Source organism: Terrapene carolina, unplaced genomic scaffold (genome assembly GCF_002925995.2).
Source record: "Terrapene carolina triunguis isolate 2854851 unplaced genomic scaffold, T_m_triunguis-2.0 Scaffold89, whole genome shotgun sequence".
NCBI lineage: Eukaryota > Metazoa > Chordata > Testudines > Emydidae > Terrapene > Terrapene triunguis.
Window position 1 is genome coordinate 31,604,486 of NW_020664440.1, and position 17,810 is coordinate 31,622,295.

At 60.6% G+C, this 17,810-nt stretch overlaps 1 protein-coding gene across 1 annotated transcript; it reads left to right on the forward strand.

Annotated features, from left to right (window-relative positions):
* Window positions 1–5,790: 5,790 nt before the first annotated feature.
* On the forward strand, window positions 5,791–16,739 carry SIPA1 (signal-induced proliferation-associated 1). The gene is made up of 15 exons (XM_026650251.1): window positions 5,791–6,769; window positions 7,104–7,231; window positions 7,430–7,618; window positions 8,326–8,500; window positions 9,789–9,892; window positions 10,182–10,339; window positions 10,850–11,432; window positions 11,599–11,873; window positions 12,465–12,698; window positions 13,235–13,325; window positions 13,630–13,795; window positions 14,571–14,669; window positions 14,935–15,016; window positions 15,503–15,584; window positions 15,907–16,739. Exons 1-15 carry the CDS (start codon window positions 5,824–5,826, stop codon window positions 16,051–16,053), a joined length of 3,459 nt encoding a protein of 1,152 aa, XP_026506036.1. The 5' UTR covers window positions 5,791–5,823; the 3' UTR covers window positions 16,054–16,739.
* Window positions 16,740–17,810: the final 1,071 nt, after the last annotated feature.

Below are 17,810 nucleotides of genomic sequence, written 5' to 3' on the forward strand. Positions count from 1 at the left end.
CCAGGCCCCGGAGCTCGGGGTACAGGGGCAGGGGAGCACCCTGGTGAATGCCCAGCATCCCTCACACACGGGTTACCATTCTGTTCAATGGCTGCCAATGTCCCCCCCTCCCCCCCCCCCCCCCCCCCCCCGCATGTCCCTGAAAGGCCCCTTTGAGGGCAGCAGCCTCGGGGTGACGCAGCCCAAATAGCATCCGCCCCCACCACCCTGTGGGGGTGGGGAACCCATTCATGGCCAGGCGAGGATGTCTGCTTGCATAAGCTCACTTGGGACCAGGGGAGGGCACCAGCTACAGAGTAACCGGGGCAGCATTGGGGGCTGGCTCAGCACGTCCTGGTACCAGTAAGAGGGATCCCCCCAATATACATAGAGCTCTGCTGTTGCCCCTCAATCCTGACCCACAACCCCTGCTATCCCAGCACTGGGCTCCCTTGCCCCTCCCCCGCAGTGCCGGTACTCCTGATCCACAGCCCCCCCTTATCTCCCTGTGGGCATGAGGCACCGATTTGTGGTTTCCACTCTGAACCGGCAGGGGAAAGAGCAAAAGACCAGTTGGTTGGGTTCTGGGCCGGGCTGTGTGAAGAAGGAAGCCCAGGGCTGGGAGTGCGGGGCCCTGGCAGAGGTGAGGGGCCCGGGGCTGGGCTAGCAGGGGTGTGTGGGCTGGGAGTGAGGGGCACTGGCAGGGCTGTGGGGGAGCCCAGGGCTGGGATAGCAGGGGGCTGTGGGTCGGGATTGCGGGGCACGGGCGGGGGGGGGGGGGGGGGGTGTTATTAGGCCTAGCTGCGTGGCCAGGAAGCTGCTCACCGGTTTGGGGGTGGGGAGTCGGCAGGTCACACTCGGGGCCTGGCTCTTTCCTGAGGATGTTGGGGGGGTGGGGGGGGAGACGTGGCTCAGGCTCCTGATTGCGCCATCACTTCCCGCACAGCAGGAAGCGAGTCAGAGCGTCCGCGCCACCCAGCCCGTCTGGACCCCGAGGTACCGACCCCCCAGGTACCAGCCTTTCGCCTGGCTTGGAGGGGGCTGGAGAGTCATGGGGGGGATGGGAGTGCCAGGGGGTTGATGCGGGTGGTTCCCAGGCCGATGGGGGTTCAGGGGTGCAGGTTGTCGGGGAGTCCCTGGAGCAATGAAGCAGGTCTGTGGGGCAGGTGATGGGGGCCAGCTTAGGCTGACCAGGGATCTTGGGGTGGGCTGGGGCCCAGCCGGTGGGAGGAAACAGTCAAGGGCAGCATGGCGGTGGGGCGGCGTATCCAACCATCCTTCCTGGGCGGGGGGGGGCTCCCCCAGGAAGGGGGTGTTTTCCCAGGGCAAAATAAGTGCAACGGGCAGCTCAGGCAACAGGTCCCAGCAGAGCTCTGTGTCCGTGGCCATGCAGCTGCAGCCATGTGTCTGTCTCCCCTCTCCCGCCCCCATCTCCTCAGTTTAACCAGATGAATTTTTGTACTTCCTGCCATTGTAGCTTCCTGAGACCTGAAATCATACCCCGAAACTGAGCACCCTCAGCCCCCTGCCTGAGCATGGGGTCCCCCCCCCCCCCCCCCGGGTCCCTTCTTCCCACATCCAAAACAGAGGGGAGGAGATGGGAGCATCTCCCACCTGCACAGACACCCCAGCCCCAGGCCCACCACTGTCCCCGAGCCTCCCCCTCCCCCCAGACAGAGAGTGAACCCCGGTGTCCAGGAAAGAGTCCCAGTGAGCTGAAGCTCCACACCTTCCTGATTCCCCCTCTGCTGATACAATAGGATGCAGGATTCTCTTTCACTTCCTGTCCTAAATCCTTGGGAACTGTCAATGTGCAGCTGTTAAACAAGGCTCCAGATACAGATGACTCTCAGCACCAGGCAAGGGAGCTCTGTACAAAGAGCCCCTGCGCCGCATCCCAGAGGTGGCTGCATCTCAGCAACGGTCGAGGGATCCCCCTTCCCCCCAAGGAAATACTGAATTCTTGCTCTCTGTTTCTCCAGGTCCCTGTGACACACCCGGGCTCAGATATCCGTCCCCCCCGCCCAGGGAGCTGGGTGAGTTGCTCTTTCCCGTGTGTGTGTGGGGCGGGAGGGCACTGTTCCATGGGGGTAATATGGGAGCTCAAAGGGGGCTGGTTCAGCCACCAGACATTGCTGTCACCAGCCCCACATTTGGTCCCCAATAGACACCAAGCAACCCCATCTCCCCCTCCCCCAGGCATTCAGCCGCCATTAACCCTTTCCCTGCCAAGCCCTCTCAATAGAGACCCAGGAATTCCACCCCACTCTCTGGGAAAAAAACATTGGTTCGTCCCAAGTCCGACCTCCAAGCTGGCGGGGACGGTAAATGGTGTGTGTGTGTCCAGGGTGGGGTGGGGCTTGGTGGTCGCCCCAGCACAGTGATGGGGCACGATGGAGCTGCTGGGTGGGGGGAGGAGGGGCTGTGCCAGGCGGGTCCTTTGTTAACGTTCCAGCAAGCAACTAGGTTAACAAGTATCAGAGGGGTAGCCATGTTAGTCTGTATCCACAAAAACAGGAGGAGTCCGGTGGCACCTTAAAGACTAACAGGTTTATTTGGGCATAAGCTTTCGTGGGTAAAAACCCACTTCATCAGATGCATAAATACTCCATGCATCTGAAAAAGTGGGTTTTCCCCCATGAAAGCTTATGCCCAAATAAACCTGTTAATCTTTAAGGTGCCACCGGACTCCTCATTGTTTTTTAGGTTAAAAAACTCGTCTGCACCAGAGACAAGGAGAGGGACCTTTCCCTCTAGCGGGCACTGGCTCTGATCCAGCCCCAGGGCAGGGGATGGGCTAGCTCACGGGGCAGGGAATGGGGATATGAGGCCTTTCTCCTCTAGGGGGCGCCAGCTCTGATCTGGCCCCAGGTTCATAGTGAATGTCATTCCTGTCTGTGAGATGAGTTTGCTGGGTCTCAGGCCAGTCATCCCTAGTAGAATAGGGCACCTCCCACACTGGGCCCCAGCCCCTGGCTGGCAGAAAGGCCTGGGAGGTGGGGCTGAACAGGCTCTGGGGACCATGCTTTCCTCTCCGCCCCCATGACACGGGGAGCGTACATGGTGGGGGGCTGTGTGTTTGGAAGGGAGTCTGAGGGTGGGAGCGTGAAGAGGAAGAGGGTATAGGGGACTGGGGGAAGGGGAGAAGGATGTGGGGGGGAGGGGGAGTGGGCCTCTCTCTGCTGTCTCCCCTAATCTGGGGACAGCACGAGGGGGGGATGGGAGCTGGGGCCTCTGAGCCAGCACCTCCCCCAACCATGAGCATCACTGCAGACACCCACTTCCCCCATGTGTCCTCACCTCACAGACGAGGGGGAGGGGGAGCTCAGTGGCTCATCTGACGCTTACAGAGCCAACCACAAATGGGGAAGTAGGGGCCACCCACGCATCCCCCCCCCAAGAACGTCTGGGCGCTTCAGTTCCAATATAGATCAGGTCACCAGCAAAATGAGCTTGACGGGTCTTAGCCTCGGCATTGTCTGGGCTGTAGGTTGGGAGTGAGGGGCACCGACAGAGCTTGGGAGGGGAGATAGCAGAGGTCTGCGGGTCGCGAATGAGGGACACCAACAGAGCTGTGGCAGAAGCTGATCTGCTGGCCCCCTTCTCTGTCTCTCTCTTCTGTTCTTGCCGCTCCCTGAACCCCTCCCCAGCCTGGTATGTCACTGGCGAAGCAGTCAGCTCCCCACCCCCAGAGTCCTGGGGAACCAGGGACCAAGGAGGGGCTGGGAATGGGGGAGCCAGGACAGGGGCTGTTCTGCAGATGTTTGGAACCCCAGTAGTTGGGGGGAGTCAGTGTGGGAGGGACAAGTTTGGGGGAGTCAGTTCCAGGTTGGCGGGGTCACAGTTAGCTGGGGGGCAAGTTCAGTTCCGGGGTGCAGGGTGATTATTTGTCTGCCAGCTGCTCTCCTTTCCCCTCCCCCGCCACTATCTCTGTGGGGTCTGACCTCTCCGGCACAGATTCCACTCTGCTCGGCTCAGCCACTGCAGAGAAAGCAGAAATGTGAATGGGGGGCACTGGGTGGGTGCAGGGAGTCGGGGTATGGTGCAGGGTGTGTGTGTAGAGGGGTGTCACTTCAGGGGTCAGGGCAGCAACTCTGTTTCTGCCTCTGGGGGCCATTGCCTCCAGACTGGGAGCCTCAGCCCTCTGTTCCCAGCGTCCCCCCACCCTTGCAGGAGGAAGCTGCTACAAGAAACAGGTACTTGTGCAAGTTCCTGTTTTTTGGCTCTTTCTGTTGGTAGCTGGGCAGAGCCCCGTATCCCACCCCCCATGTGAGGGCCCTGTTGGCCCTGTCTCTCTCCCAAACTGAGCCAGCCAAGCCCCAGTTCTGGGCCCAAATTGGGGCCAGTGCCCCTTGCTATCAGGCCAGTATCTGGGTGGGTTTGCCTCAGCTATCATATGTCACAGAGTGTACCTGTGTCAGGCAGCTGTTTGTCCCTGACCCCCCCATTCAGCGCCGAGACGTTCCCTCCACACACACAGCTGCCCCATCTGAGCGAGGGCAGGAAGCTGCGGCTAGAGGGGAGCGTATGGGGAGATTTCCTGCAGCCCTGACCACGGAGCCCTGTCCCGTCTGCAGCTGCTGCTAATGCAGTATGCCCCCACCCACCAGTCACATCAGCATCCCAGAATGCACCTGCCTCCCCATCGTTCACATCAACCTCCCACAATGCACCTGCCCCACACAACGGTCACATCAACTTCCCAGAATGCACCTGCCCTCTCCTCCCCAGACTGCCCTGGTATGCAGCAATAGCCCTGTGTCCCCCCCCACACACACACACTCCCTGTGATGGGGCAAAGCTGCCTGACATCAGGGCTCCATCGGGCCCAGTTTGCAATCGGGGGCATCCCCAGGAGTCAGAGGGGAGAGGGCACAGAAGGGATTCCCACTGAGCGAGGATGACTGATCAGTGTCCCAGAACAGAACCCAGGAAGTAGAGAGAAAACGTGACCCAGACATTATTGAACCTGTCCAAGAAAGTGCCTAGGTGTTAGAGAGGGAAGCACAGGGGTTTCAGAGAGGAAATGTACTCTGGGTACTAGATAAATAAACAGCCCCGAAAAGTACCCCAGTATTAGAAGGAAAGTACCCAGGTATCAGAGAGGGAATGGCTCAGTGTTTGACAGATAAAATTGCTGTAGAAATACCCTCTCCTCAAGCCCCTGCCCCGGTCATCTCCCTGGCGAGCAGCCCAGGTTGGCACCTGGTGTGTTTCAGGGCTGCCCCCATCGCACCAGGGGAAGGGTGTCCAACCAGTGGCCAGAAATGCTCCTGGTGTTTTGGGGCAGCTGGGAAGATGGGACCCAGCACAAGCTGCCTCAGTGCTGGGGGGACAGGGTCCAGCATTGCAGTCTGGGCCTCTCCCCATCTCCCCCATCTCAGATCTCCCCTCAACTCCTTTTGCAGGAAGGCGGCTCCCCACCCCATACCAGGATCTGGGATTGAGCAGGCTGCTTCACCAGGAGCTGAGAGCAGAGCGCCCTGCCCAGAACCTGGGCTGCACCAAGGCCCACCCTTAACCCCCCAGCATGGCACGCCGGCTGGCCACACCCCATGTCTGGATTTGACGGCTTCCAGCACAGCAGCACCTCCCCAGCGGCTCCCCATGATGCTCTCATCCAATGAGACGGCGGGCCACACCCACTGACGGCCAGTGGCCATAAAGGAGAAAGCTGACTGGCAAGGGGTAGAGCACATAGTTGTCCTTCCCAGCCAATTGGATTGTTTCCTTGACTCTCGCTCCCCCAAGCCTGCGTGCATGTGATCGGCGGCCGCACCTCTCCGTCCGCCAGGCCGTCTCATTCCCGTTTTCCGGGGGGGCGTGCTGGTGGGGGGGAGGGCCATGCAGTCAGATGACCTCTTCGTCCGCAAAATCCGGCGCCACTCTGCCCGGCCCCCTCTGGCCTCCATCTCCTTCGACGCCAAGGGGATCCCAGCCCCCCTCCTGCGGCCCCCCCGGAGTGAGGTGACCCAGGGGCTCCCCAGGGGGCATGGCACCCCCCCTGGCCTGGCCCTAAGGCCTGCCAGCCACATCATGCACCGCAGCAACAGTGACGTGACCCTTGGGGAGGGGGTGCCTGGGAACGGAACACCCCCCTCCTCATCACTGGTGGGGGGTGGGGATTGCGGGCTGCACCGGGACTATGGCAGCCTGAGCTCCATCGAGAAAGGCCCGGGGCCCCCCCGCACCCGCGCCCACAGCCACGAGGAGCCACGGGCCAGCAGCCCAGCCGCCCGGCGCTTCTGGGATCCCCTGGTGCTGCTGGGGCTCGCAGGAGACGAGGTGTGGGAGGGGGATGGCCAGGGGGCTGGGGCCGCCGTGCCAGAGCAGGACAGGGGAGAAGAGCCCCCCAAGTTCCCCCCACAGATCTGGGTGCGCCAGCTGGCCCACTATGATGTGCAAAGCATCCTCTTTGATCCAGGTGAGGCGGCCTGGTGCCAGGGCAGTGCCGGGCGCCGGGTGCGTAACATCACCACAGGGGCCTCAGCCGCCTCAGCAGGGCCTGCCCCCACCCCTGTCCCTGAGGAGCCTGACCCAGGTGATGGCAAGGACGGGCCTCTGGTGCTCAGTTGCCCCCACTTCCGCAATGAGATTGGGGGTGAGGAGGAGGGGGGGCTGGGCCGGCGCCAGGAAGCAGGAGGGGGCGCCGGGCAGCTGCCCAATGCGGCCATGTCGGTGCTGGAGGAGCCACGGGAGAGTTACCCCACCAGGGGCAGCCGGGCCACCCACTACATTGAGTATGCCGACCTGGGCGCCAGCTACTACCGCAAATACTTCTATGGCAAGGGTGAGCCGGGGCAGGGGAGTAGGACACAGGGGGCAGAATGTATGGGGGGTACAGGGTGTGGGGAGGAAGGAACAAGGGACACAGGACATAAGGAGCATGGAGCTGGGGGCAAGGGCCAGCTGCTCTGAGTGCTGCTACGCAAGGGTGAGCTGGCAGAAAAATGGTCCTGGGGAGGCAAAGGCTGGGGAGGCAGGAGGCTGGCACTCGGGGAGGGGGGGAGGTGAAAGTGGGGGTTCATGGGGCTGGCATTTGGGGGGGTCAGGGAATGTGTGGGGAAGGTTGGGGGCAGTCCTGGCGATGCCCATCTCTAACAAACACCCATCCCCTGGCACAGAGCATCAGAACTTCTTCGGGGTGGATGAGCGCCTGGGAGCGGTGGCCGTGTCGCTGCGGCGCGAAGAGAAGGAGAAGGAGGGTGCCAGCCTGCAGTACAACTACCGCTTCATCCTGCGCACCAGCGAGGTGGGCGCCACCAGAGGGAGCTCACAGCCTGGGGGGAGCTTGTAGCACAGGGGCACTGCCAGGGGGAGCAGGACACTGTGGGTAGGACACTGCCCTGGAGAGCTGGTGCTGTGGGGGGAGTCCTAGTCAGGGGACTATGCATGGGTACAAAAATTCCCTGACCTTCTCCCCACCCCCCACGGCTTCTCCTCCCCATAGCTGCGGACCCTGCGAGGCTCAGTGCTGGAGGAAGCGCTGCCCCCCACTGCCCGTCCCCCCGCTGCCCGCGGGCTGTCCCCCAAGAAGCTGCTGGAGCATGTGCTGCCCGACCTGAACCTGCAGGGGCTGCGTCTGGCATCCAACTCACCCAAGGTGCCCGAGACGCTGCTCAAGCTGGATGAGCAGGGGGTGAGTGTGTGAGTGATGGAGTGCCACAGGGATTCTGCCATGGGCCTGCCCACTTTGGGGGGTACCACGGTAGGGATGGTGTGGGAGCTGGGGGCAAGAAGGGAAGGCAGGCTCTGTGGGAGGGGAAGTTCAGGAAGAGTTGGATCAGGGTGGTTGGGGAATGGGGGGTCCTGAAGGGTTGTTCTGGGGGAGTCGGATCAAGGTCTTCTGTCGGGGGCTTGGGTCAGGGGGCTTGAGCACTTTGAGGGGGTCAGCTCAGGGGGCCATCAGGGGTCACTGTGTTGAGAGGTCTCGGCAGTTTGTGGGGTTGGATCAATGATCCCATCAGGGATGCTACATTGGGGGTGAGATTGGGGCAGTTTGAGGGGTTGAGTTAGGGGTCCCATCAGGGGTTGCTGAGTCGGGGGGGTCGGGGTATTTTGGGGGTGTAGGGGTCCCACTGGGGTTGCTGTGTTGGGGGGTCAGGGTATTTTGGGGAGTTGAGTTAGGGGTCCCATTGAGGGTTTCTGTGTTGGGGGATTGAATTGGGGCAGTTTGGGGGATTGAGATAGGGGTCCCATCAGGGGTTGCTGTGTTGGGGGGTGGGGTATTTTGAGGGGTTGTCAGGGGTCCCATTGGGGGTTGCTGTGTTGGAGGGGTTGAATCGGTGCAGTTTGGGGATGTTGTATCAGCTGATCCCATGTTTCCCTCACTGTGCCCCTCCGCAGGTGAGTTTCCAGCGCAAGGTGGGAGTTCTGTACTGCCGGGCGGGGCAGGGCTCCGAGGAGGAGATGTACAACAACGAGGGGGCCGGCCCCCCATTCCAGGAGTTCCTGGAGCTGCTGGGCCAGCACGTCCAGCTGCGCGGCTTCACCAAGTACCGTGCCCAGCTTGACACCAAGAGTGAGTGTGGGGAGGGGGCACCAGGGGTGGTAACTGTAAACAGAAAGAAGGCCGGCCATGCTCGCAGCATGGGGGACTCTGTCTCGGGAAGGAACGACTCTGAAAAGGACTGGGGCGGGGGTGTGTGGAGGGGCTAACCTGCTGAACAGGATCTCCCAGTGCCATGCTGCGGCCAAAGGGCTAACATGATCCTTGGATGGATAAACAGGGGAATCTCTAGGAGTGGGGAGGTTCTGTTACCCCTGTATCTGGCACCGCTGCGCCCGCCGCTGGAGGTCCATGTCCAGTGCAGGGGCCCGCACGTCAGCGTCACAAAGGATGTGGATAAATTGGAGAAGGGTCAGAGAAGAGCCCCAAGAATGATTGAGGGGTTGGAAAACTTGCCTTACAGTGAGAGACTCCAGGACCTCAATCTCCTCAGCTTATCAAAGAGAAGTTGAACAGGTGACCTGGTCACTGTCCCTAAACACCTACACAGGGAACAGAGCTGGAGTAACGGAGGCTCTTCAGTCCAGCTGACAAAGGTCGAACACAACCCTGTGGCTGGAAGTTGAAGCTAGACCCATTTGGACTGGAACTAAGGCACAGTCTGTTAACAGTGGGAGTCAGTAACTGCTGTTACAGCTTCCCCAGGGCTGTGGTGGATTCTCCACCCTTGGACATTTTCCAGTCTCGATGACTGTTTTTCTAGATCATTTTCCAGTCTCGATGTCTGATCCACTCTAGTTCAACCAGGATTTTTTGGGGGGCAGTCCAGTGTTATGCCAGAGGTCAGACTAGAAGAGCACAATTGTCCCCTCTGGCTTTAAACTCTGTGGAAGGGAGGGTGAGACCCAGGAAAGGGGGCAATCTAGGGGGAGGCGCAAGGCAATATTGGGTGGGCACCATACAAGGCCAGACCTTGGGGGAGGGGAACAGGAGTGGGGTTGGGCTACTGGGAAAGGGGCCAGGAGGGCTGAAAGCGGACTGGACTGCATTGGCAGCTGCCCCTGCCATTTGGCACCAGTAGACACATTGGGGAGCTGTCATAGCAGGCTGCCCTCTGCCAGCCTCCAGCCCACCCCATGAGGTGGGGAGCCTGGTCTTAAAGAGTCCCTCCCTCACTCCAGGGCAGGGGGACACATTGGCAGCAGGGGGTGGGGAGGCTCTGAAGGAGAGGACTGCATTCTCCACTCGACCCAGTCAAGGGCTTTCCCTGCTACCTCCTGCTGAGTCCCTGTCTCTCCCTGCCCCAATAATGCCCCCACTCCCCATCCCACTGACATCTCCCATCCTGTGTCTCCCCCAGCTGACTCCACGGGCACCCACTCGCTGTACACCACGTACCAGGACTATGAGATCATGTTCCACGTCTCCACTATGCTTCCCTACACGCCCAACAACCGCCAGCAGGTGAGGGTTGGGGGCAGGGCACTGGGATGGGGCTGGCACAGGGGAGGGGGTGCTGGTTTTCACCAGGGGTCCAGAGGGAAGGATTTCTGGGAAGGAGGAATCCAGAGGGTGCAGGAAGAGAATCTGGGAGTGATTGAGAGTACAGGCAGCTCAGGAAAGGGGGGCAGGGGTGGGTGACCTGGAAACGGCGGGGGGGGGGGTTCCCATCCTGATTTCCATCCCCACCCCATGCCCAGCTCAGATCCTGCCCTTCCCCGTCGCCGCAGTAACACCATCTCTCTGGTTGTAGTTGCTACGGAAGCGTCACATTGGCAACGACATTGTCACAATCATCTTCCAGGAGCCAGGCGCACAGCCCTTCACACCCCGCACCATCCGCTCACACTTCCAGCATGTCTTCATCATAGTGCGCGTGCATGAGCCCTGCACCGAGCGCACCACCTACAGGTGAGGGATGAGCACACTGCCAACAGGGAAGAGGGGACTGCACACTGAGTGTGCCACCTACAGGGGAGGAGGGGAGCATGTGCCAAGCGCACCACCTACAGGAGATGGGGTAGCGTGTGCCAAGAGCGCTGCCTCCAGGTGGGGGAGCGTGCGCTGAGTGTGCCCCTTCAGATCAGGGGAGAGTGTGCACTGAGCACACCACATACAGGAGAAGGATGAGCACGCTGCTATCAGGGAAGGGGGAAGCGTGCGCTGAGAGTGCCACCTACAGGAGACAGGGGGAGCAAGCGCTGAGTGTGCTGCCTACAGGGGAAGGGGGTAGTGTTCACTGAGTGTGCCACCTAAAGTGGAGAAGGGAAGCATGTGCTGAGTGCGCTAACTACGGGATGGTGCATGTGCCAAGGTCTTTCCCTCCGTACCTGCCTCCTTCCATGCCATTATCCCTGTCGCTGGCTGAGCCCATGGCTGCCCCCAGCTGCCCCATGCCCTGACTCCCATCTTTCTCCCCAGTGTGGCAGTGAGCCGCACCAAGGACATCCCACTCTTTGGGCCACCCATCCTAGCTGGGCACCGCTTCCCCCGGACACTCGCCTTCCGGGACTTCTTGCTGGCCAAGGCCATCAATGCAGAGAATGCGGCTGAGCGGTCAGGCAAATTCCACGCCATGGCTACCCGCACACGCCAGGAGTACCTGCAGGACCTGGCGCGCAGCCATGCTACCACCACCAGCCTGGAGGCCTCCTCCTCCCGCCTGCCCCTGCTCTCCCTGGGTGCCAAGAAGAAGGAGCGGGCCAAGGGGGCCAAGGCCTGGGAGCTGCAGAGTGCCGGGGCCCTGGTTTGGAGCGTGCGGGCACGGGATGGAGACCGGGCCGCCCCCGAGCTTCCCTGCCTGCTGGGTATCTCCGCCGAGTTCCTGGTGCTCATCAAGGCCAAAGGCAAGCGAGTCATCTTCAACTGCTCCTGCCGTGACGTGCTGGCCTGGACCTACTCCGACTGCGGCCTGGACCTCTACTACGGCTCCGGGGACTACGTCTCCGTGCGGCTCCCTGATGGCCAAGGGGACGAGGTCAAGGACATTGTGCACCGGCTGCAGGTAGGGCCTGGGCCACTGGCAGGTAGGGGGTACTGCAGGGGAGCTCCCGGCTATTCCAGCCCTGGCCTCTGCCACAGGGGGCGCTGCAGGGAGTGGGGCAGGAGCACTGGGAGGGGTGCTCTACAGGGGGCACAGCCAGTCCCCCCAATGCTCTCTCTCCCCCCAGCTGGTGACGCGGGGCTGCGAGACGCGGGAGCTCACCCTGCTGCGGAACGGGTTGGGCCAGCTGGGTTTCCAGGTGGACAGCGAGGGCTTTGTCACCGATGTCGAGCGCTTCACCTTTGCGGAGAAGGCCGGCCTGCAGCCTGGTGCCCGGCTGGTGCGTGTGTGTGAGCGGGCACTGCCCGGCCTCAGCCACGCCCAGACTACCGAGCTTCTGCGCACTGCCAAGAAAGTCACCATCACCATGGTGCCTCCTGACGAGAATGGCAAGCCCCGCAGGTGAGCACAGTGCCAGCTGGGGGTTCCTGAGGTGTTGAGAGGGGAGGGTCCCCAGCAAGGGGTGCCATGGGGCAGGAGCTCCCAGCAGGGTCACTCAGGGGTATGGGTTACAGGCAGGGATGCTCAGGCGTATGGGCTGGGGGTCCCCAGCAGGGGACACTAGCAGGAGGGGGCAGGAGCTTCCAGGAGAAGCTGCTATGGGGCACAGGGTGAGAGTGTTGGTGGGGAGCTCTGGGGAAGGATGCAGGAGCATTGACTGCAAGAGTCCCCAGCAGGGGGCATGGTGGGGGTGGGTGGTATGGGGCAGGAATCCTTGGGGAGCGGCACTGTAGGGGGACAGTGGGGGTAGATGGCAGTGGCAGGGAGCTGTGTGGGGCAGGGTAGAAGGTGCGATGGGGTAGAATGGGGGAGAGTGGCAAGCACTGTGGGGCAGGGAATAGGGCTCTGTTGGGGGTGCTGTGAGGCAGGGGTCAGTGGGGACTGAATGGGGTGAGATCACTCTGGGGGCTGCTGTGGGGCAGGATGTGGGGGGCTCAGTGGGATGGGGGTCAGGGGATTCTGGGACTCTGCCCCATCGTCTCTCTCTGACAGGAGTTTCTCTGAGCTATACGTGAAGTCCCTGCAGGAGAAGCGGCGCAGTGATTCCCCGGCAAGGGAGCCCCTCCGGACGGCTGGGGGCCCGGGGCCCGAGGGGGAGCTGAGACCGGCCACCCTGCAGCTGCTGCGCTCGCTTTCCCTGCAGGACGGGCCCCCCCATAGCCTGGCTGAGGAGCGCACCGAGTTCCTGCGCAGCCACAGCGAGGGCACTGCCCCCCCCAACCTGCCGTGAGTGCCCCCACCTCCTGCGCCCCCGCCCCCTCCCCCCCCAGCCCCCCACCCCGCTATGAGTGCCCCCACCTCCTGCGACCCTGTCTCCATCCCACCCTGGCCCCCCACCCTGCAGTGAGTGCCCCCCACTGCCTGGGATCCCCACCTCCATCCCACCTCTGACGCTCTGCCCCACCATAAGTGCCCCTCTCCATCCCACCCCTGGCCCCCCCCACGCTCTCCCCCCAGCTCCCCAACCTGCCATGAGTACCTCCTGCCTCCTGGGACCCCCTCCTCCATCCCACCCCCCCAGTCTCCTGACCCACCATGAGTGCCCCCTGCCTCCTCAGATCCCCGCCTTCACCCCACCCCCATTAGCCCCCAACCTGCTGTGAGTACTCCCGCAGCCTCCTAGGACTCCTTCCTCCCCCCCAGATCCAAATGCCACCCAATGGACTGGTTGCCACCCCCCTCCTAGGCTCCCCACATCAGCTGTTATCCCCCTCTGCATTCCCCCCCTTTTTCTCAGCTGTGTTGTTCCTCTGCCTCTGCAGGTCCCAGAGCAGGGAGATCCCCATGTTACCTGACCCCACACCTGACCTCATCCTGGCAGCCACACCCAAGGGGCCCCCTGAGCGGGAAATGGTGAGTGTGTGTGTGTCCTGGCTGCCCCCTACAGGATGCAATCAGGCCCCTCGGGGTGTGTGCTGTAGCTCTGGAGGTTTCAGGTGCACTAATGTCATTCTTGGCGTTCCGTGATGTGCACTGTTATTTTCAGCTATTTATTTGTGAAATAAATCTGTGAACCTGTTTAACAGCCCCTGTGCCCCACCTGAGAGGTGGCTGCATCTCAGTACTGGGTGAGGGTTCCGTGTATAAACAGCCTCCACATCCCACCCCAGAGGTGGCTGAAACTCCAGGCATCAATCACTGTGTTGTCTTGTCCCAGGACCATCCAGGAGACCCCACATCGTTGGAGCAGGCTCCCCCCGATCATGGGGTCATGGGTAGCCAGGCCCCGCCCCCTAGCGAGACGGCCCCACCCACCTCGGACATGAGTGACACCGAGAAATTCCTACCCCGGACGCTCTCGTTGCGAAACTCCATCACCAAGAGTAAGACAAGCACACACACACACCCCCGGTTTGATCCTGTCCTGTTAGCATCGAGGGAGCTTTCCCTTTTCCAAGCGCAGGGTCCAGCTCTAAATGCCAGCTGGGTGCTTTGTGCTGGGATTTTTCTCCAATAAAAAAAAAAAAAAAAAAAAACAGGGGGATGGGAAGGAAAAATGGAACTAAAGTGTGGGGAGGGCCCCAAAGCGGGTTTTCACACATCAACCCCTATTTGTTTCCTTCGAGATTCCTTTGTCGAGAACCCACACTTGTAACAAAATCTCAAATCAAAGGGGGCTTGCGGGGAGGGGGAATCTCAGGTCAACAGATTTTCCCCAACTCTAATTAACTCTGAGGACGGACGTTAATGAATAGCTGCGGCTGAGCTGTGAGGCTAGAACCCGCTGGAGGATAACAACCTTCTAGTACAGTGGTTCTCAAACTTTTGTATTGGTGACCCCTTTCACACAGCAAGCCTCTGAGTGCGACCCCCCCTTATGAATTAAAACCACTTTTTTATATATTTAGCACCATTATAAATGTTGGAGGCAACGTGGGGTTTGGGGTGGAGGCTGACAGCTTGCGACCCCCCCGTAATAACCTCACGACCCCCTGAGGGTCCCAACTCCCAGTTTGAGAACCCCTGTTCTAGTACGTTAGCCCAAGCTGGGGATCCTGGGCTCTGGGTCTGACGGGCCTTGCTTTAGACAGCTGCTGGGGTCCTTGCCCTCATTCATGCCATTCTTTTTCCTGCCCCGCCCGCCCCTGCCCTCTCCAGTTCTGTCGGAAGCCGGCGAGTCCCTGGAGGAGGAGTGGGACTCCATCTCCAATCTGGCTACCACCTGCAACAGCATCCTAGAGGCACTCTCGAAGGAAGGTGAGCAACAGATTCCCAGGTTGCATCATGGGTGGGAGTGCCCAGCTTGCAAACAAGCAGACAGGGGCTGGAGTCTGAGAGTTCCTGGTGGAGGACTTGGCTGTGGTCAGGAGCAAATCCCTAGGCAAAGGGCTTTGTTAATGGGGTGATAAAGCTGGGATATCCCTAGGCAAAGAACCTGGTTAAAGTTGCCTGGGGCCAGGAGTAGCTGCAAACCCCCAGTCTGAGGAGGAGAATCTCACTCTGTCTCCCCTCTTTTCTGCAGCAGGGCAACACGTGCTGGAGAGCAGAGAGCCCCCTGGTGGGAGTGGCCAGAGGAACCCAGGCCAGCAGCCCCCCGAGGATGAGTAAGAAGCTACACAGAGGGATGGGAGGAATGATGGGGGGGTTCTCCTCCACCAGCCCCCATTTCACTGTATCCCCCCTGCTCTCATCCTCCCTTTGCATATTCCATGATGATAATGCAGTCATAGCAGGCGAAAACAGCAACAAACCATCTCTCGCTCAGCTCGCATCCCAGCTTTGTGGGGCTTGTTTACCATGAAGCCACCAGGGTCATCTGGTGGCTGAATAGTGAACTCAAGTGGCGGTGCCACAACACTCCCCCAGTGGGAGGCTGACACATTCACTGGTTCTGCGCCTTTGGGGTGCTCTCTGACAATCCTGGAGAGGAGAGGATACTGAGAGGGCTGGGCTGTGGGGAGATGAGGGATCTTTGCTCCCCCTGCCTCATCTGACCTCAGCCTTACTGATGCATATCATCATCCTATGAATCTCTCCATCCCTCCATCCCCACACTTCTCTGTCTCTCGCTCTTTCCTTCCCTTGCCCAGAGGCCATCAGTCCCGGTCACTGTCGGAGAAGGTCTCTCACTTGGAGTCCATGCTAAAGAAGCTGCAGGAGGACTTGCAGCAGGTGTGTTGGGTGGTGCACAAGGGAAGGAGAAAAGAGGTTGGGAAGGAGTGCGGAGGGAATGGGGGCGAAGGTGAGGAAAAGAGGGAAGGGAGCGGAGGGCGGTGGAGGCTGCAGGAAGGCGGGCGGGAGGCAAGGCACTGCAGGGGATTTACGGGGCAGGTGTGGTGCAGGCGTTAGAAGGAGGTGTCATGAGAGAGCCAGGCCAGATGGGGGCAGGGGCTGTGGGGTGGGAAGGTCAATGGCGAGAGAGTGGGAGGGACTGGGTTGGGAGTGGGGGGGGGGGGCTGCCCCCCCCCACTGACCCCCCCCCATGTTCTCCCAGGAGCAGGCAGCCAAGGCAGCACTACAGGCTGAGGTGCAGAGTCTGCGGCAGAACAACCAGCGGCTACAGCAGGAGCAGGAGAGTGCGGCTGCCCGGCTCAGCCAGGTCACCCGCCTGCTGTGCGGTTCCCCCAGCCAGTCCCTCTAGGGGCCCGGGGCCCCCTCCAGCCTCCCCTGCCCAGTCATCCCCCCATCGCCCCTGTTTCCCCATTGACCCCACTTCCACTCCTCCCCTCTCTGGTCCACAGGGGGTGCTGTTGTTACCCCCGGGAGGGACCACAATCCGAACTGCACTCTGGGGAGCTCACTTTCCGACTGGCCATGCACAGCAGATTCTTACTACCAACCCCCCAAAACTGTCTGGGGGGGAAAGGAGCCCCCCCGGAATATGGCTTCTCATCTCTCAAGACTGTTACCGCCGGGGAGCCCAGCACAGACTCACCAGCCCAAAGGCCACTGCCAGGAGCAGGCCCTGATATTGGGGTACAGGCGACACCCCCAGTTCCAGCTGACTCAGCTCACACACAGATCTCAACTCTTTGGTAAATCTTACTGTAATGGGGGGGAGGTTGTAGCCTTGTCATCTGGCGGGGGAACAAGAGGGAGGGCTGGTGTTGCTGAGCAGGAGTGAGAAGGAGGGACTTAAAGGCACGTTTGACCTCGACCCCCTCGGAAAAAATCAATTTGCAATACCCCCCCACACACACATCCTGCTGCATCGATCCAGGCCTCAGGAAAACCCTGGCATGAGAGAGAGATGATTCTACTGTCACACTCATGCACACACTCATACAAATACTCACACACACACGCTCACACACGTGACTGCACACATTCATGCACATTTACACACACATGTGACTGCATGCACACATGCACACACTCATACACACATACACACACATGACTGCACACACTCACACTTGCACACACACTCCATACATGTGCTCGCCCAGATGCACTCCTCACACCAGCTCAGAGTGCTCCCAGTCCCACACGCCCTGACACTGATCCATGCCCGTGCAGACTTGTGCTTGGGCAGACCATGCTCACACTGATGCATGCTCACACTCACATGCGCTCACTCAAGCTCCCATGCACTGACACACGCTCCCATGCAAACACACACTCTAACACCTTCACCTGGGCCCCCAGATCCCCCAGACCCCTAAGGGTCCAGAGCCCCACCCCCATCCAGCACTGACCCAGCCAGCGCAGGAACCTCTCCGCCTGAAGAGGGCGCCGCCCCGCCTGGTAACTGTGAAGATACTGCAAGCTGTGAGTTAATGCCCCCTCCCCCTCTGCACCCCAACCCAACCCAGCCCAGCCTCCCACATAGAAGAAAGGAGCTATGGGGACATTGCTTCTGGTCACCTGCTCCCACCCAGCAATGCCCCTCCCTCTGCACAAGCCCGTCCCCCACTCCCCCCCACACTCCATCGAGGCATAGCCATGGGTACAGGGCCCAGCTCCCCATTTGGTGCTAGGGGATATTTCTGGAGAGTGTCCCCTGTGACATGGGGGGGTTGTCATGTCTCCTTTTGGGTTGTAAATATTTGAGTACCAAGCAGAACACAAGTGTTTGTTTCAGGTTTATTTGTTTGTATGTTAGTTTTTTACACTGAAAATGGCCCATCTTAGAGCCAGAGAATCTGTGTCTGACGTGAATGTACAAATCGCAGTGTGTCTGTCCCCCAGTCCCTCTGTGCAATAAAGAGCCGATATGCAGCTCCCAGGGTCCGACACCATCTTGCCTATTGTGTGAGCTCACTCGGCCCTGGACACATATGAATGCTGGCTCCGGGGGCTGGGAATGGGACATGGGGGGGCGGGGGAGGCATTTCCATAGAAACTAAGAAATGTGGAACTGGGAGGGACCTCAAGAGGCCATCTAGTCCAGCGCCC

Bases quoted from the DNA above. Each gene is read 5' to 3' on its own strand.
- SIPA1 (XM_026650251.1), top strand. From the start codon at position 5,824: ATGCAGTCAGATGACCTCTTCGTCCGCAAAATCCGGCGCCACTCTGCC. The intron at 11,433-11,598 runs GTAGGGCCTGGG...CTCTCCCCCCAG, and splicing joins ACATTGTGCACCGGCTGCAG to CTGGTGACGCGGGGCTGCGA. The intron at 11,874-12,464 runs GTGAGCACAGTG...TCTCTCTGACAG, and splicing joins GAGAATGGCAAGCCCCGCAG to GAGTTTCTCTGAGCTATACG.